This window comes from Apus apus, chromosome 8, assembly GCF_020740795.1.
Source record: "Apus apus isolate bApuApu2 chromosome 8, bApuApu2.pri.cur, whole genome shotgun sequence".
NCBI classification, from domain to species: Eukaryota; Metazoa; Chordata; class Aves; order Apodiformes; family Apodidae; genus Apus; species Apus apus.
The window spans coordinates 16,842,472-16,862,934 of NC_067289.1; the positions used below are offsets into that span (position 1 = coordinate 16,842,472).

The following is a 20,463-nucleotide window of genomic DNA, read 5'->3' on the forward strand; positions in this document are numbered from 1 at the left end:
CAGCTAATATGCTGGAGTAACTTAAAGTTCTGTGTTTCATCATAAAGAAAAATAAGATCGACTACTCCTTGTACAATGGGGCTGTAGCCTGCTTGTTTTTACTGTACCTCTGCTGCAATATCCATGTTTTATATGAATTACTGCAAAATATTTATACAGGTGAGAACAGTGTCTATAGTGAAACTGATTTGTGTATTAATTTACTTTGACCCTTAATTTCAAAGCACCATAGCAGCATTTGGTTTTACTTTTAGGTCAGATCTCAGTGCTGATCCCAGCTCATTGTTTTATATAATTGTCTGTTTCAAATGCTGTTAAATGTTTAAGCTGCATCTTTCAGTTACAAATTCACAGCTTTCTTCAGTGCCATTTGAAGTGGAATTTGGTGGGAGCAGCTCATAAAGTCATGATGAGAGGATAAAATAAGAGACGTATAGTTGAATGGTGTGAGTAGTGAAACTGGTTTTCATCCAGTGTTTGAAGTATTAGCTTTATTTTTAACTAGCCTAGACTAAGTTTGATAAATTGAGGGTGTATGTGACTGTGTTGGGCAAAGAAAGCAATGTTCTGTTAAGAAATTATGAAAACCATTCATATTGCAGTGCTTGGGTAGAACATTTTAATTGTACTCGTAGGACTGTGCATAATGCAGTAAAATAACTTCTGGGACATTAAGACAACTTTACAATGTGGTCAAATTAGAAAGAAAATTATGAGTTAAGGATTGAGCAACTTGCTTAGTTTTATTATGGTGGAGTCCTGTTAAGATTTTACAAGGAAGCAGGTTTGATCATGTACTTGGTTTGAAGTCAAGTTTTTGTTGCTGATAGCCTTTGCTCTTCAGAAGCCTTTCTTGGTTGAACATCTTCCTCAGAGGAAGGATGCCTTTGGTGACTGGCTGTGTCTGCTTGGGGCAGGCAGCACAGGTGCATTGGTACAGAGTGGGAACCAGTCCCTCCCTGGAGCTGGAAGACATGGTGTGAACCGGTAGGTTATTGATAACCTTTTGTATGTTTAACAAGGCAAATCCTTCCGTTTAATTGTTTCACTGTGAACAAATGCTTATCACCTGATATTTTTGGACTTGTATCCCTTTTGATTTGTTTTGGATCAGGGACTGTAAGAGCCATTTAATCATCTGCAGCTTGTAGCAAAAAGGACAGTGAAGGGGCGGCTGGGGCTTCTGGGTTGTGCTGCCCCACCAGAGTGCCTGTGGAGCTGCTGATGCCACCAAGAGGAACTTGTGTGCAGAGGCACCTCACAGGGTACAGAGCAAGAATTCTCCAGCTTGTGGTAACTGCTAAAGCAAGAATTGCAGTTACTCCTAGTGCCTAATGGCCAACCTCCCAGTGTCATTTCTCCTAGTGCTGTATAACTGGGGGGCCAAGGGCTATAAAGTTCTTTATTCAGTAGTCTGGGGGAAAGAACAAGTAGACTGATGTGGGCAGCACTTCACACTACCCCTACATCACCTTCTTTATTTACCTTAAAATCATAGAATTGTAGAATAATTCTGGTTGGAAGGGATCTTTAAAGGTCATCTAATCTACCAGCCCTGCAGTGAGACATCTTCAACTAATCAAATTGCTCAGGGCCCTGCCCAACTTGACCTTAAATGTTTTCTGGGATGGGGCATCTACCACCTCTCTGGGCAACCTGTGCCAGTGTTTCACCACCCTCATTGTAAAAGATTTCTTCCTTAAGAAGAAACCTTGTCTCTATGCATTCTCCATCCCCCAGTGCCAGGACCCAGCACAACTAAACTGGAGGTGGAAGTGATGACTTTGGGTTCCCAAATGGAGAAGTGGGATTTGAATTTGGATGCCCAGCAGCCTGAGACCAAACTGCTGTGTGAAGTGATTTCTTCTGATAATGTTGTTATGGCAGACATAGAGTTGTACATGGTACAATGGCAGATTAGCTTGAAGGGTGAACAGACATTTCAGAATGAGGCAGACAATTTGAGGAGGTATTAAGCCAAAAGGAAGTAGAGGACTTAATGTGTTTTCTTGAGAGGGCATTAACTTTTCACATGTCCCCAGCTCTCCAGGCAATGTAGATGCTTTGGTTACTAATAGTCTTAGATGTGGCAGCTATCATCTACGGGTAGAATGGGAGCAGGCAAGTTGGAAGGTTTCCATGTCAAAGCCACTGGTTTTGCTGGTGAGAAAGCAAATGGAAGAAGTTTCCTAAAGCAGTGGACTGCCTGGGTAGGACCTGAGAACTTGCCCTTCCTCCTTTATCAGCTTAAGATGAATGGCTCAGTCATTGTTAGCTGCATGGTGTATTTCGTTATTGGAGACCTGTCAGAAGAGTTGATTAATAATCCAGAGCATTTGGATTCAACCTGATAAAACTAATCATAACAAAAGTACTTGAGTGCCTAACTTGAAGCTGTGAAGAAAATCCTGTTATCTTAAAAGAGTCTGTATAAGAGAGGGCTAGCTTTTTCTTTTTTTCTTTTTTTTTTTTTTTTTTCCTAAATAAACATAACTCCACTGGTGAGTTGCAGGCAGCGGTACCGTTTCCAGAGGCAGCTTTCCAAACCTCCCCATGATGAAGTGGAGCTGAGATTTAGTCCTGTCACTTGTGGAGTTTCAAATGTGTGCTTCTCAAGACCTCTTAAGTTACACGACAGAGAAGTTGTTATGGCAACAGCTTAATTAAATGACACATAAATATTAGTAATGAGCACAAATTTACTTTCTTATTTTCTGGCAAGGCCTGCCTTTTCACTTGGTGCAAATTTGCCTTTTTCTTTCTTTCTTGTTTTAAGATGCTTAACCAATTTATTATTAACACATTGACTGTATTGCAGTTCACCTTTGTGGATATTATTGAAATCACTTCCTCCAGGTAGGGAAAATTATTAAATGTCATCCCAAAATTCCTTTTACTAAGGGGAATGTTGAGCAAATGAAGATTTGAGTTCAGCAGATCTGTATGGAGTGGCTTTGAATTTATCAGGTTTGTTTAATGAGGGAATTGAAAGAGCAATGTAGTTGTTGGCTCAGGGTCCAATAAATGCACAGATGTACTGCAAGGGGGAGATGCTCCCTTCCTTTCTGGTAAAAAGGACTGTAATTTTTAGTAATGAATGTTTGCAGGCAGCGAAGTCCAGACTTTGCATTTGAGCTGGCTACCTTGTAAAGAGTTGATTTGATTTCCTTGTTCCGTAATTTCCAGTGTTGAAGTGAGAGTTCTTGTTGGATGACTAATGCATTTCAGCACTAGTTAAGGCACTTTTGGAGACTCAGTATTCTTCATATATTAAATATTTTATTAATGACATAAGCAGGTGTCAAGGCTAGTTCACAGTCACATGTTTTTGAGCCATGCTTCTGTATTTTGCCATTCTCAGTTTCATTTTGCTTGAGTGTTGAATGGGGTTAACACTTGACACTGTGGTGCTTCCTCATGTGGCCTGTTAGCAGCTCAGCTTTGTACCTTTTAACACAGCCAAGCACATAATTTTTCATGTTTCTGCTTTGCATTATGGTGTTTGCTCCATATTTGTTAAGAGAATTAGAAGTGTGTTCAGACCGACACTGATTTTTCTGGTCGGTATTATCTTCCAGGCAATGTCTCAGGTAGCTCCTCACTGCTTTTGCATAGCTTGTGAAATTTGGTTTGCTGCAGCATGCTGCCACCCATTCCGTGCTAGAACACAAGTTTATCCTGAGACAGAGGGGAGAACTCATGGCAAGTTGTAGGGCAGAGCTTTAGACTGTCACCAGGGAACAGTTGGCTTTTGTGTGAGCGTCTGAGCTGGACATGTAATAGAGGTGGGCTTCATAGGGCTGAGCCAAGAGATGAAATTGACAAAACTGAATATAAATCAATATATTAATAATTTATGGGAATGGCTAAGCTATTAGGATTTGGAAGCATGATTCAGAGGTTTGCCAGATTAGCCTGTGATGACCACTAGAAGAGTTTGCCCAGGAGAAATGAGTTAGAAAGTAACTCAAGACTTTCTAAAAAAACCCTCTTGCTCAATCAGAATTTAATGACCAAGGTGATGGCTTTATGCAGCCATCATCCGTACTTAATTCCCCAGTATTTTTAGTTTGCACCTGTTTTACTGATCTCATAACTGGCCATTGTTACAGAATATAAGTGGAATTTGGTTGTGAGACCAACTTTTCTTTTCTTTTTTGGATGGGATATGAACTACCTATGGCAATAATGTTTCTGTGCTTGTGATTATGGGCACTGTCAGTATTTCCATTATAAATTTTAGGATTTTTTTTTAAAGGAGCTTAAAACTCAGTTATAAAGATTTTGTTCTTGGCAGAAAACTTATATACAACATCTCAGCTTGAGTAAGGTTTTTTAATGAATTTTGAGAGAGGGAGAGAACCTGGACTGCTGGGTAAGTTGAGGTTACAGAGGAAAATTATGCATTGAAATCTCCTGTGGTACTCGGCTTGCAGAGAAGTAGTACAACAGAAATCCCCCTGTGTTAGTTCCTTGCCCTGCATTAAATTTTAAATTGAGTTATAACAATTGAGCTTAACTATTCAGTGGAGAAGCATCCATTGCCAGGCAGGAAAAACAGGCCAGAGGGTACCTGGAATCAAGAAGCAGGGAACTCAGTGGTGCCCAGTCCTTTCCAGTGCTTGTTGCAGGGAGAGACTTTTCAAATTGCTGGTTGCAAAGGTGAAATTTCCTATTTACTGCATCTTTCAGTGCTGTAGGAGTTGCTCAGAGACCATGTTTAATCAATGTATATTTTCACTGGATTAAATCAACCTGAATATTGACGTCATGAAAATAAGCTGAGAAGCCTGGTGGAGGATACTGATGCATTTTACTCTTTTAATAAACACTGCTGCGAAATTTAATGAAGCATATCATGTTGCTAAAGGTAAATGCAAGCAAACTGAGCTATGTACATTTTGCTTGAGGTGCTTGCTTTTTAATAAGATTCGTCAGTAAGTAATGTGAGCAGATCCATGTGATGCAAATCCCAGCAGTTGTTTCCCTGCCACCATTTCAAGAGGAAACCTGGTGATACTGATTGTTTTCACTAGACAGAGAAAACACTGCAGCAACACATGTCCTCAGCAAAATGCTGAGCATCACCCATCTGTTTCAAGAAGTCTTTCCTACCTTGAGCCCTTAGTTGTAAATGCAAGCTCAAGTGATTTTACTTGAATTCTATGAAGATGGGCTTATTTAAAAGGTGATCTGTGTGTAACCTTCTCGGTCTCATCTATTTCCTTCTGTTGGTGTTTTGTCTTTAATAAAAACTTCCTAGAAGTTCTGTTGAACATAAACAATGTTGTACACCTTTTGGTGCAGCACTCAGGATGATGTGTCCCTGGTTCTGACTGGGACAACTGAGCACAGCCAGAAAACAGTCCTGGCAAGGATGCCTTTTGTCAGAGGTAATGGTGTGTGGAACCTGTGCCTTGAGTGGGCATTACCTTGTCTTTCAGCAGGAAAAGACAGATACCTCAATTCCTGGAAGACAGACCCATTACTGTGCTCTTACGCCTTTCTTTCTAGCATGTCTTCTGTTGTTGCAGGTTTGTGACTCACCTCTAGGAAGAGATTAGTATTTTGGTACTGTTACTGTTGTGTGTATTGATGAACCTCCATAACAAGAAAAAATCACAGCAGAAAGGTAGTTATGAGAGTTTCTTGGTTAAACTAGTTTTGCTGCTGGAGGAGAGTACAAAGAAGAAGTTTTAATAAAAAATCTAGTTTTCTGTTGTTATAATAGACAATTTCTTATGTATTTCAGAATTGCTACTTGAAATTCTAGTTTTAAATGTTTTAGCCAAGGTATGAACTAATTCTGGATAGGCATAAATAACCAAATTGCCAAAAATTCCTATTAGTAAGTGCCTGAAACTTAAGAAGAGGTAGCTGAGCTGTGGTTATAACTACGGAGTCATTCTTTGCTTCTGTTTTGCTGTTCTAATGATATTCCCAAGTGTGATACAACAGAATGATGTCTCAGGTCATCTTTAAATAGGAATTCAGTAATTGCTGTGATTAGTGAGAAGCCTCTTAGCTTTTGCATGTGGAAGTAAGAATCTGATTTCTTCCAATGACAAAAAAAGTGGTGCTTTGTTTCTGGAACTGTGAGGCGTTGGTTTCCATCCTGTCTTAATTTCAACTAGCTGCTGTAAATAAGCTAATGCTGCCCTTTGGATATGTGAGTACCTGCTCTGAGAGTCTCGCCTACGATTGTGAAACCCTGAACACGGCCTATGTGGTTAAGCCTTAGTCCCTGGGTGGGAAGAAGGGAGACAGAAAGGAAGAGAAAAGAGTTTGTGGAAAGCAAACTGGTATGTTAGTGTTTCTAATAAGCCCCCAAGAGTTAAGTAATGCTTTCAACCTAGGTAAAGTATTTGGAAACATCAGTCCTCACATCTGCATGTTTTTCAGTGCCCATCTGATGGAGAAGGTACTGAATTCACAGTGGTCTTGGTGTGTATGACTGGAACTGGGCATCAGTGCAGCATGCCAAATTACAGTTAACCTAATGGTCAGTTGATGTCTCAACCCATTTCCTAGAGGATGGAGCTGCTAGTATCAAGAAACCACTCTGGCAGATTGTACTTTCTGGCTCCTGTATAGGAAATGTGGTGTTCAAGTTGACATCCAGTCTTCTGCTGCTAGAGGTCTTTAAGTCTCCTGGCATGTGTCTCCAGCACCCGTTATGGAATCCCTTTACCTTCACACCAAAACACAAGTATCTGCAAAGGAAGCTCTGGCTGTTTGTGTGCTGTTTACTTTCGTAGCATCATGTTGCCATTGGAGGAGGCTGTTTTTCTTGGTTGAAACCATATTTTGATGCAGTTATAATCTGATTTAGGAATTAATGTAGGTGCCAGTTTCCCTGATGTGACAGGATAGATACTGTAGGAGTAACATCTAATTTTGCTGAGCTCATTTGATGGGATTGAGGCAGGCATAGCAGGATGCACTCAGCCTTGAACAGCTGCATTTTGCCTTCCGTGTCCTCAAGGGAGCAGTTGATCACAATGTAAGTGCAAGATTGTTCCTGCAGAAAATAAAGATAGGGCAGCCTGGCTGACTGAATGCAGCCCTGAAGATGGATGACTGGAAAGACTAAGGAGCTAAGAACTATTCGAAGCAGTCTTAGAGTTGGAGTCTTGGTGACACTTCAGCAGTGACTTGGTTAGGTTCCTGATGCTCTTTTCCCACTGCGTGAATAAATAAGCAGACCTGGGCTGATTGAACACACCAGTCAAAGGAAGTTCCCACTGGGGCATATATACTCTGAAAACTTCCATAAATTGTTCTGTAATATGACAATTTCCAATTACGGGTATTCATAATAAGAGGCTTATTGGCAATCAGTAATCCAAGTTAACTGTGGAAATTTCTATTGCTTTTCTTGGCCCCTGTGCACTTCCTGAACAGTGTGTGCTCTGTCTCAGGTGTGCCATTCTGGGCTTTGGAAGTGTGTCAAAACATCCCCTGGGCTGAGACCCCTGGGAACGGGCACTCGGAGCTGGATCAAAAGAAATAAAAAAAGCAAATGAGGGGCTTAAGGCACGAGCTGCAACATGTTAATTCTTGGTTAGTTTGTTTGTTTCCTGCCTTGATGAGTTAAAGGGCTGAACAAGTAAGAGTTTTTCATAGACATATGGGAAACAATTTTTACACAGTTCTGAACAAAGCTTTGACTTACATAGCCTTAGGAGGTACAGGTATGCAAATATCTTGGATAGTCTTTCCAGTACTTTTCGATTAGTTTGCATTGTCAACCCACTTTCCTCTAACAGGCACGTGCAGGTACAGGCTTGTTTGGTTTATGAAATGTTGAATAAGTCGTCCGAGAGTATCACTGTTTTCAGGAAATACGTTTTTCATACATACTTGTATTGTTTGAAAAGAAAAAGGCAGTAATGGATAATTCTTTGGGTTTGTGTGAGCCAACGGTGTGGTTTGCTTGGCATTGCAGCTTTCAAATTATACCTACTCAGCACAAGTAGATTCTTTTCTGATTACATGCAAGCACTGTATAATGATTACATCTTAAAATATATATATTGATTCATGGTATTGTCTTGAAGTTGCAAGTAATTCAAAAGCCTATCTGCTTCTTTAGATCAGATACAAAGTGGATGTCTTTCTGCAGTAGTTTGCTGAAAATGCAGTGATTTCAGAGAATCATACCTTTGGAGATGTAACCTTACGTTGTTCTCTTCCTCTAATCCACCCCTCTTGAGTGATTTATTCTAGGCACTGTGCGTCGTAGGTTTTGTCCTGGCACCCATTCCTGTAGTGTTGCAGTGCCTGTCCACATTACCAGAAAAAGATGGCTGGGAGACAGTTTTAAACAAAAATATGTTAAACCAAAAAAAAAGAAAAAAAGAAAGCCAGTTCCAGTTAGTAGAGAGGGTTTTGCTGCCAGTATGGATGGGGCATAATTTGATTTAAATGACTTTTGAAAAACAGTTCTCAAAATTGTTCCATGCATTTTCTTCCTGGCTACTGTTGAAAATATGGAGCCGAATATTTTCTGTGATGTTTCAAACCAATATGTTCTGGCAACCTCAGCTGGGCCCTGTGCATTACACTCTTGTTTCCAGTTCGCTGTGGCCTGGAGTGCAACACACAGCTCATGAGATGCACCAAAGTGGGAGGTCTTGTGAGGATCAGGCGATACAAAGGCCCAAGGTACAAGGAACATTTCACTGGGGTCCAGCAGGGAGGCTGCCAGTTTTAAGGGCCTCTTTTATGAAAGGAATTTGCTTATAGGAGACAGAGGAACTGTGCGTGCCTCATCGGATTTTGTGAGTGTGTAGGAGACAGCGGATTCCTGGATGTTGTTAAATGCTGGATACTGAACTAGATCTTTTGCACTTCCCTGGGGTCAAACTTTTCTAAGTAGAGAGATTTGCTGTACAGATGATGGGTGATGTATAAGTATTCATCACTGCTTTAAATGTGACAACACACAGCTGTATAAAAGAATAGAATGCTGGTTAGGAAGCCATGGCTGGGTCACAAGATGTTTGCTGTATCACTTCTGCTCCAGGGACTCCTGTGTTTTGGGGAATGCATGTGGGAAGGTCAGTGCAATCCCAGTAGGTATTTTAAAAATAGAGGCTGTTCAAATCCTGGGGGTGGCAGCAGGGGTGGAAAGTGTGAAACAAGTTTGTTGATCTGGCTATAACAATTCACAGCAATTTGTAATGCTGTTGGGAGCCCTTACCAGGTTGGCTTATCTACAAAGGAGATAGTACATTGTTCCCTGCAGGTGGGCATGGGGCCACTGCCCTTTCCCATATCTCCTTGTCAGCATTACTCTTATGTCTAAATATCACAGCAGTTTTGAAGTGTGAATCCCCACAAGGCCAGTCAGATCTCTTTCAGAGGTTATTCCCAAGTAATCCTTTGGAAAGATTGTACAGACTTACCAGGGACCTATTATAAGACTTTACCAGTTCTGCTTTCAATGCAACATGCAGCAAGGGGTCCACTGTGAGCTCAGATATTTCCTCTGCAGGCTGCAGAATGACTCCTTTTTGGAATTTTGGAGTGGTGTGATCCACACCACTGCTGCTGTGACACGTGAGGTACCTGTGTTGAACAGGGAACCACTGCTTCTGACAACTTATTTTCTTGCTTCTCTGCAGTTGTTAGAAGGTAAAAAAGGCAGGGCTTACAGATCGAGCTGTTTAATTTATCCTACTAGGACAACCAGATCAAATGAACCCAAGGGATCCATGGTCCTGGTGTATCCTACAGGCAGCAGTGCAAGAGTCAGACTAGGGAGAGATGAGTCCAGGGAGACCACAGAGAGGTGGCAGGAAGGGAGTGAAGGCAGGAGTAGACTTGAGCAGAGATGGGGACTGAGGCGACTGTCTACTGCTCAGTGTTAATGAAGTCTTGATCAACACGTTTGGAAGCAGACAGTAGGTGAGGGACAAGGGTCAAGGCAATGTGATCAGGGAGCTTTCAGAGGCAAATGAGAAGTCGGAGGCCAGATAGGGAGTGGAGATATGTGGTGAGGAGACAGTTCTTGTTTTGGCTTTAGGATTCAGAAAGGTCAGTCTTAAGAATTTTCCCTGTTGATGCTTTTCCACTTGTTATTCTGGTTACTTGTGCAAGGTGGAAGGAGAAGGACTTGAGCAGGACTTGGAGGGGGACACACTGTAACCTGTGATGTTTAAGTACAGCCTGAAGCACAGATGAGTGAGCTGTTCAGGAGTGAGGATTATTGGTGGAAGCAGGATGAAGTAGTGAGAAAAAGTGGCTGTTTGGAGGTACAGGTTTTGTTGGTTTGTTTGTTTGTTTGTTTTCTGCAGTTAATTGTTACTCATACAGCTGCCTGGCAAGCCTGGATAGAGGTCTGTCTGCTTTGTCTGCTTGGGCTGGACTAAACCTGGATGCTCTGTTAGATTACTTGAATTAGCTCTGCAGCAAAATCTCACTTTGCCCTCAACAGCATCCTACATCCTCTCTGCTCAGACTAACCTGCAGAGGAGATGGCTTTGGGGATTCAGTAGATTTGATGGGCATCTTGCAGATCTGTCTCTATGTTCTTTGTTTTGAAAACACACACAATGGATTTCATTTGTTTCTCTCCCACTTCTCACCTACTGCTGTGGGAGCTAGTCAGAAGAGCTCTGGAAAGCTGCTGTTTCCAAGAAACCTTTGTGTACTCAGATAATTTACCCTTTTGAATCCACAAGGAGGATGCTGTGACAAAACTGTGTGACATCTGTGAACAATAGAGCCTACTGGGGAAGAGCAAGCAGCCTTTTCCTAATCAAGAGGGAGAAATTTTAGTTTGGATGTTTGTATGGTTGTTGCATCCAATGTGATGCCTGGAATGTAAACTATAACGTGCTATCTAGTGTAAAATAGCCATGTTGTGGGCTGTTAGTGTTTCCAGTGATTTAGAGTTAAAAGATTGTTAAAAAAAATAAATCTAATCCACAATAACAAAACCCAGTCTAACATTACTGTTATTTTTAAAAGTAACACCATAGCTGCTTCTGCTCAGACTGGTCACCTCTACCGAGTTGTCATCCTTGCCAGAGCTGTTTGGTGTTCATGGGATTATAAAGAGAAGGAAATGTGATTGGGACAGGTGGTTTTTCTCTTATTGGAAATGCCATTCTTTCTTTATCCAAGAAGGAACTAGAGTGAGCCAGCCTTTGTTTGGTTGCTCTTTTCAGAAAAGCAAAGCTCTCCCTTGCAATATTTATGGCAGCTTGGCTCTAGCATGTATGTACGAGCAGTGACAGCATCCTCGTGTTAGCCAGGCTCCGTTCCTACTCCCTCGTGAGTGAACATTAGGGAACCAGCTTTTAAGTGAAGACTGTTTAATATGGCAAAAGCTGGGAGACTTATAAATGCAGGTGTTCACACTATTGGTATGAAATGTGATGTTTGTTACTGTTGTGGTAGCAACAGTCTTTTTAATGGTGAGATGGTAAGTTGGTCCAAAGTCCCTATTTTCAGCTGTCTTACTTTTGAAATAACCACTTTCAACCTGTTGCTGTTTCTGTAACTTGTTGCTTAACTAAGGCTCAACTGCAAAGAGGGTAAATGACTCCAACAAACTTTATACCCTTTCCCAGTATTGAGCGTAACAACTTGTCTATAGCTAAAGCAAAACTTGTGTTTAACCAAGGTTTTGGTTTTGTTTTTGGTTTCTTGTGGCGTTTTTTTTTGGGAAGAAAGGCATTTTATCTTGGTTTGCAAACCTCAGAAAGTAGGCTTGGGCTGAAGAACTCATTTCCCTTATAGCTGTTCTCCTATTTAGTCCTCCCTTCTTAAAGTGAGATCCCTGCCTGCTGTGAGTCTGTCTTCAGCTTCCACTCACTGACAAATCTACTGCACCTTTCTGTACAAGTGTGAGGAGCCTCTGTGCATTGTTTGTCTGCCTCAGTAAAGAAAGTTATAATTAAAGGCTTGCCACTTCTAAAATCTTTTGGATGTTGCACATTTAGAGTGTGATTACTCATTGAGGCATTTAGCTGGGTTTTGACTGACGTATGGAGAAAAGGTGCTGTGCTATATCATCTCTTTGTAATACTTGCATTTTGAGTGAGATGAAGAATTTCATTTTTACTGAATCTGTGTCCAAAACAGCTGTGGTGAAGATGATCCTACTTCCTTACCTGCAAGATGCTTCCTGTGAAGGAAGTCTCTGCACAAACTTCTGTTGCAAACAGTGACCCTATGTGGAAAGTTTTCAGCCATGCAAGGTGCATCTGTCCAACTGTGTCTAGTTCAGCAGTCGTCTCTCTTCAGATCTGTGAGGATTCATGGATTGCTTGTAAGGATCAGAGATTAATAAGTAAGAAAAGCAAACCTATTACTGTCAGGCTTAAACATTTTGGGGGCTTGGTGCATTCATTGGAAAAAGCCTGGGGGTTGATAGCTCAGATTATTAAAAATCACTGGTCTGGTTCAGCAGTTCGAGATTGTAAACTAATTGTAAACTAATGTGTGAGTTGTTAGCTCTTGTTATCGAGGAGGCAGCAATGAAGACTGTGCTGGATCTGAGAGTAAACGCACTTGGGCTTTGTCCATGTGTGGATGTGTGGCTTAGGTGGAGAGGCTGTGAAAAGCTTGGAACTAACAGTGCAGATACAAGATTGCTCCTGGCAGACAAAGCAGTTTCGCCTGCAGCTCAAGAGATAACCCTTGTGTTTTTAGATGCGCAAGACTGGGCTGGGTGCAGCGAGGCTAATCATGCTGCTGTCCAGGCTTTACATACCTATGCTAGGATGTTCTTGACCACTAGCTGTTTTTTATTGTATTTATGGTTGAAATAGGATTTTAATCAAAGATTCTTTGTTCAGTCAGTTATGACTTTACAAACCAACTACTGTGGGTTGGAAACTTGATGCTTGTTCAATAAACATATGTTTGTTTAAAGTCGGAAGAAAACATGCTCGGCCACTGTCTTAAGGACCAGACAGTCAAATGAGCAATTGACTTTCATCAAAATGCTTATTTTTTTTCAAATTATTATTAAAGGGCATATTAAAATAATGCAGCCATAAAGTTGACAGTTGACTTCCAAGGTCAGGAAGTTAAGGTCCTTTAAGGGGCTTTAACCATTTGTCCTGGGATGTTTGCATGGTAGTAGTGTCATACCTTTCATGCATATGCAAGAAGAGGGAATCCCCTCCTTCTGGGTCCTTACAGGGTCAGCTGCACTGTCAGAGAATGGTGCTTTGTACTGCACATATGACTACATGATACACTTAACAGTTGTGTATTTGATTTATTCTGTATCTCTAAGTACTGATGTGTTCTAGCTGTATGCGTATGTCATGTATGAGCTTTGATTAGCATAACAAGAAAAAGAAGAGTGCAGTGTCATAACTTCTTTTCTGAGATGCTGCATGTAAGAAATGCTTATTTTGTCACAGTCAAATTTGCTGCTGCTCACATACAGAGGGATCCTGCTCTTTGGAATCTGTGTGATGAGCTCGTGTTGGCCAGCAACTCTCATCATCTTAAATGGAGTAATTGTATCCACTGAGCTCCTGATTTTGTGAAGTCTTATGCAGCTTTCCAGTCTTGTGATGTACAGCTTCCCTAAATTTTTGGTGTGATGTAAGAAATCTTGGGTGAAATTCCCTGCTCTGTTATGTATGAGGTCAGCCTAAATGATCTGTCTTGGCCTTGAAAAGAAAACAAATCCTATTGCCTGTGCTTGCCAGCAGCTGGACATCTTGCTGTTCTATGTTATATGGAGGTCGTGATTCTGTGGACTCTGTAAAACTGTACTTAAAAATCCATTTGCAAATCCCTAAGGAAATGTGTGACTGGGAGCTTAGGTAGTGGCAGTGATATGCTAGCTAGCAGCAGTGTGTATTCTCTAGCCTGGGGGAAGCATGGTAATTTTAGCAATGGCATTTAAAAAGAAATCTGTATCTGCTGCCTTCTTTAATGCAACATAAACTTTTCAAGCATAAGCTTTTCAGTGCTGCATCTGTAGAGAAGCACTTCCTATCATTCAGATACATTTGATGTTTGCTGCGTTACATATAGAAAGCTTTGTAATTCAGCGCCTGAAACTCATCTCGCTCTGAAGAACCACTTGGAGAGAGAAATTCAGGCAAAACATGAAGGGGTTGAAGAAAATGAACTCCTGCTGCAGTTGCACACTTGCACACATCTGGTGCAACTGAAATTCAAGAGCTGAATACATCCACATCTGACCGTGGTGGGGTCCAAACATTACTGTTGACACTGGTTTTCTTTTTGGATAGGCACACTGGCAGAGCCACTAGCGTGTGGAGCCTTGTCAGCTCTCTAATCTAATAGACTGTTCTTGCCCAGACCATTGTGTGTCAGTATTTTATGTACCAAATGTAGCCAGGTTTAATAATCGGCCACTTTCCCACCTTCTGCCAAACTTTTTTCCCTTTTGTGTCACAATTTAATGTTGGAGTCAAAATCTGCTATGGTAACAAATTATATACATATTAAACAATGAAAATAAAGATGGAAAGCAGAGTCACAAAAGGTAACAAGAGTTCAAAGTAATGTCATGTGAGATTTTTTTTAAGACTTGAATTCAACCCATTAAAAAAATTGTATTTCTGTTATGTATTGTGAAAAGATGGCAAAGAAATGGGTAATGCTTGAAAGCCTAACTGTAACTCTATGGATGTAAAATTGTGGAAGTCTTCCCTGTACAGATCTGATTTGATCTATTTGCTTTTAAGTTACTAAAAAAATAAATTGTGGAATTTTTTGGATCGAGTTTTTCTTACTTGGAAAGATTTTCTTCAGTTAGGACCTGTTGAGGCTATTTATACTTACTTCTAGTGACTGTATCTCTCATACCCAGTATGTTACCAGAAAGGCTTTGTTGGATTATTTTAATTGCATTTTTGAAAGGGTGCTTCACTTGCCTTGCTGGTGGCATGAGTTGCTGCTGTCCCATACTGGGTTAGTGGTGCTGAGGACTGGGGACCTTGGAGAAGCATCTCCAGGGAGTTCCCTGCCTGGCAAACACCAGCACCAACCGGAGAGAGTGGATGCCAGGAATGCAGTCACCCAGTTTCTTTGTGACTTTGATGGTTAGTAGGTTATTTCATGTTCTGCGCTGATTTAAATCTTGCACTGAAGTAGCACAGCTTGTGTGAAACTTAAATACTTTTTAAACTAAACCCCTGGATCTAGATTTCAGGGCCAGGAGGGTACTTGCAACTCACTGTTGGTTGCATGAAGCATGCTAGTAAAGGCATATGTATCCAAAGTATCAACCATCTTGGTCATTATGTCCTGAGATGGAGCAGTTTCTGCCTCTGTCAGGGGCTTGAGAGATGTCATACAGATCTGGTGTCTACTGGGACATGGATTCTTCATAATTTTTTTTGACATGATTACACATGTTTTTTCCTCCCCCTGTGCCATTGCTGCACTAAAGTGGGCACAAATCTCCAGCAATGGTCAGAGTTACTTCTCTGAGTTATCAGTTAGTGAATACTCAAGTGATTTTTTACTTTAATTGAGTTCATTCCTCTCTGGAGTTGAATTAGGAGATTTGTATAAATAACAGCAATAATTGAGTGCCTTTAACAAAAAGGCCAAAGCATAAAATAGATGTAAAGCTTGGTGTCTTACCAAGCTGCCTTGGTCTGGTTCCTCCACAGGTTGCAAGGCACAGTGTTCTCTGGTCTGTACTCTTTCAGTCTGTTCCTAATTGTGTGTTGAGGAGTGCTCCTGGAGATGTGCTTTGACATGATCCCAGTGTTTGCTGGAACTGCTTGAGTTTTGGGACTTCCCAGGATGATTAGTGTTATCTTGGTGAACAATGGTCTAAGCAGCTCATTAAATTGTAGCATATTCTCCTCCCTTTCTGTGTTTACTCCCAACTTCTAGAGAGCCATTAGAGGCTTGGCAGGAACTGTGTGGTTATGCTCTAGATACACTTTGGATACATTATTGTCACAGTTGAGGTATTGCAAAGGCCGAGCCGTTCCTGTCTTTATCCTAGTGAGGTACCTCTTTGGATTGTGTAATATCTGTGGCTAATTACACAGCAATTGCAGTGTGCCACCAGCCGCCCACAATTCATTGTCAGCTCCTTGGGGATGCAGATGTAAAAGGAAAGATAATGTTTTCTTTCTTCAGTCCAGTGATTTAGCTTGTGTCTTTTTTTTTTTTCATCTCCTGCTCCTTCAGGTAATAAAGCCAGATGGTAGTGACAAAGAAACAGAAGCCACACATGAATCAGATGTCCCTGAGGATATGCTGGGGACTTGCATTCCTCAAGAGACAGCGAAAGATGATGCTAAAAGTCCCGATGTCATTATAGAAGCTCGGTTTGATGATAATGATGCAGAGCATGGACAAGACCACTTGCAGGATACGTTGACTGATGACATTAAAAAACTTTCCCTGGATACCAGTGAAAAGGGTGAGTAGATCGGTTTGTTCATTTAAACCTTTATTTGAGCAAACTGTTGAAGTATGACTTTGTTGCCTCGCTTTGCTGCAAGATATAAAATACAGGCGTAAAAGCTTAATGCCTTATCACTTCTATCCCTTTCTGCTAAACTGCCTTCATAGTTTTGAATAGGTATTAAGGACTGGGTTTTATGTAGTTTTGATCGATGCGAAGTAAATCTGTGAAACAGAAGTCACACCTTTAGATTTGCAGTTCTCAGAGCTGTCTGGGGATTGCTGGTTGCTGTTTAATTCAAGATGCTGCTGTAGCAGTTTCCTTTGTTGCAGCTTGGCTGGCCAATCTACATGTCTCAGTTTGGGAATAAGAATGTTTTTCCTTGGGGGCAGTTATGTTTGTTTTCAAACAGTTATGAGCAACTTAAAGATTTGGTCCATTTGAAAAAATGCACTAAAATCTAAAGCAAACGATGCAATCTGTTTTGAAGGCAAATAAACCCATTTTATTCTGAATCCAAAGTCCATCCAAGCCATCAAATGTTGCTTAGGGCAAAATAAAATAGGCTTCCCTGTCCCAAACTATGCTTAGGCTACTCTTTGCATGTGCTTTCTAGTACTAAATCCCTTCCTGAAGAGCTGCCTGTTGAGTAGATTCTGACAGTTGGCTCATTTAACATGTGCCTTCAGCTCCTGGTGAAAAATTGCCAGGACAGATATTGTAGTGTGTTCCTGATGCTGGACAACCCAGTTGTCCAGAAAGACGGCAGTAACTTAGGATGTAAGTAGCTGTTGTTCTCTGACAAATCTTGGTGCTGGTTGGAAAGATGTTCTATTTAATACCTCTGTTTTCCCAAGGTGGTTTTGGAAGATGCACAGAGCTCTGTCTAGACGGTTGGTAGACTTCCATTTTTCACATCCATCAGTTAAGAAAGCTGGAATTAACACTTGAGTGGAAGTGGTGTTTGTTTTTATGACAAAACATTGGTTTTCAGTTCATGAATGGAGCTGCCACCTCACCAGTTCATGATGCTATTTCCTTCTGGGTACCTCCATTGACTTTGAGTTACTGCCAAGTTGTGTGTCAACTACCATCTTGTTCTGTTACTTTCCAGCATAGGGCTTAAGTTGGGAGCTACACTTCTTGTCTGCAGATGATTTACACAACTAGGTATTAGTTCCATCTTTTTTGCAGTCTTGGAGACTGAATGCCATTGAGCTGCCACTTTGACTTGACAATTCTGTCTCCTAAAATGGTTCTGAGTCACATGTCATGTCTGGTGCATCTCTTACTTCTGACAGCTGTGCCAAATTAAAATTCAGAGAAATACATTCTAGTCTGACTCTAGAATCTAAATAAATATGTACTTAACCCAATATTTTATTTAACCAGTAAGATTTTGCTTTAGTGTAAAGGCTTGGTGGGACCTACTTTTCTTGGTGCATCATAATTCCTCGAGATGCGCTGGAGTGACCTGTGTTGAAGGTTATCAAGTCATCTCTTAAAATCCATGCCAAAGGAGTGGGTTTTCCCATTTGATTCTATCTTTGGAGAATATTTGTAAGGCAGATGTTAGATCAGCTTATTGTCTACACGGTTGAAATCCAGCCTACTTTTCCCTTGCAGTTGCCTAAGCCAACTGTTTTCTTTTGTTTTCAAGGCCTTTCCATGTTCATCCTTAACAAACCTTGTGGCTGGTGTGGATGTGCCAATTAGATATCTGCTGAGTTTGTATTTTACTATTGCCTGTTTTAATAGTTGCTTCAGCTTCTTTGGCCATATAACCCATATGGATTTTTCTTTAGTTTCTTCTTGCTCTGCTTTTTAATGCCCTCCTTTTTTTTATACATATAAAGTTTACGATGCTGCTTTTTCTGAAGGTGTTTTTGAGCAGTTGATGATTGCTTTGGCTCGTTTCCTGTCTTTCATGCAATTTCTCATATCATCACTTATCCAGATTTTAAGTCTTGCCTGGAAAAGAGCTACAGTTATTCTAGCATCAGTGATAACTGTCATAAAAAATAAAATATCTTGTGTGTGTGATTATATGAAGATCCATGTACATAAATATAAGACCTAAAGAAAGCACGAACTGAACAAAAAACTCACCAGATTTCTGCAGGTGAAAAATACCCATAGCTACTCTTAATAGAATCAAAAGTAAATTTTATTCGTTGGGGGGCAAAAAAACCAAACAGACATGTTGAGATGGGGCTCAAATCTTTGTGCATATACACAAGCTCTGCAAATTGTTGCCTCTCAGTTGCAAGATGACATTTATCCTTTCTGATGGAGGAGTAGAATTATGCAGTATCTCTGGTGCTGGCTCATTTGTTCTGCTCCTGATGCTCAGAATGAACCATGAAGAATAAAAGTGGATGTGTCATTTGAATAAAAGCACTCTGGGTCATGCTGGAAATGCAGGCTGTTTTGGTATCTTTTCTACCCTGGCCTGTTTCCCATCCCATTGTGGCTCTGTTCCTCTACAGAGCACAGTCACCCACCCCCCCCCCCCCACCTCTAGTTACACACTGGGGCCAAGAATTTGAGGTTGGCCCTTGCTGTCTCTGAAGCATGAAACATTGTGTATGCTGATTAAAGTTCAGATTTGAGTGGCCTGGATTTCCCTGGAGTCATTGTAGGTTGGGCTTCCTATGCCTCTGTGGGGCTTAAAGCAAACTGATAGAAATTGTTGTGTGGGGCTGCAGGCTGAGTCTCAGATGATGGATCTGTCTTCACTAAGTGCTGCAGTTAAGAGAGCTGTGCTTCCTGCCCTTCTCTTCCTAAGACCCCAGAAGGGATAGGATAAGCAAGAGGGAAGTCCACAGAAGTGAAGAGACCATCACATTCAGCCTAATTCTCAGCCCATGTACTTCCTGGAAATTCTTGTGCTCATAAAAGTGCGTCAGCCTTGCTTTGCACAAGGATATTTAAATGAAAGTTCAGAACTGGTGTCACTCTGCCAGAAGCTGTCCTGGTCAAACAAGTTTACTCCACTTTTCTGAACTCTATTGCAAAGAAGTTGGGTTAAAGATTTCTTCAGAAAAGTCTCTGATCTAGGAAGTAATGAACCATTTTCCTTTCTAGCCTGCTGTCCTACACAAAGAGTAATATTGTCCTGTTCCAGAATTAGATTCTTAATTTCAAGTTTTAGTCATTGGAGGTAGGTCTTTTTAGCAAAGTTGGAAATCTCTTTCCTCTTGCACTTTCAGCTGTATTTTCAAGGTGTATATATCTCTACATGCTGAACAAAGTTTGCCCCTGAATTTTCTTCACAAAGACAGTGCGAATGAGTATCATAAGGAAAGTTTCTTGGCTCCCTTGCTAGTGTCCTTCAAACTCTCTCTGGGGTTTCTGTGCCCTGTTGAAATACAGGCAAAGAACAAGGCAATAGCATCCTGGCACTAGTCTGAACAATGTTGTGTATACAGAAAAGATTAACACTCTGTAGTGCTTGGTATTGACATGCAGGTCCTCTGTGTTTTACCCTGAGACCTCAACTTATTCTGTGTCACTGCCATCCAGAGAAGTAACCCAGAAGTCAACATGACATTTGCTAGGTCTGTAATTCTTTTCCTTAATCTTCATTCACATTGACTACTGCAAGAGAGGTAATGTAACTTGTCTTACCACTTAGTACTGAGATAGAATACATAATTTCTGTGCCTTATTACTGCAGTAGAACGATTTTCCTTATACTCCATTTCAATATGTAATAAAAACTAGAAACTTCTCTGTATCCTCCCAACACAGGGAAGGTGCAAAATGTTCTGTACAGAACACTTTATGATGCTGTATCCTTACAGAGACTTGCATGTCACATGAGTTTCATACAAATATGAGCTGTCTCTTGTTAAATATTTCAATCAGATTACTTTGATAATGAAACATCAGCAATTGAACAGTAGCAGCTACTTGTACTCCTAAAAATGGCAGCTATGCTCATAAAAGTACCTCAGCCTTTCTTAGCAAAAGCATATTCAAATAAAAGTCGGTAAAATTGTGTGACTTTGTCAACACCTATGCTTGTCAAACTGGTATGCCCAGCTTGTTTCAGCTCCTCTCATGTGAGATCTCACTTTATC

The 20,463-nt window shown here is 40.9% G+C and overlaps 1 protein-coding gene across 3 annotated transcripts in view; it reads left to right on the forward strand.

The window, feature by feature from the left end:
* The window catches only part of DIS3L2 (DIS3 like 3'-5' exoribonuclease 2), a 185,461-nt gene that overhangs the window by 41,220 nt on the left and 123,778 nt on the right, over positions 1–20,463 (forward strand). For all 3 annotated transcript variants that reach the window (XM_051626783.1, XM_051626781.1, XM_051626782.1), the window contains one exon: positions 16,159–16,393. In XM_051626783.1, coding sequence (XP_051482743.1) covers positions 16,159–16,393 — 235 coding nt within the window. The remainder of the gene's footprint in view (positions 1–16,158; positions 16,394–20,463) is intronic.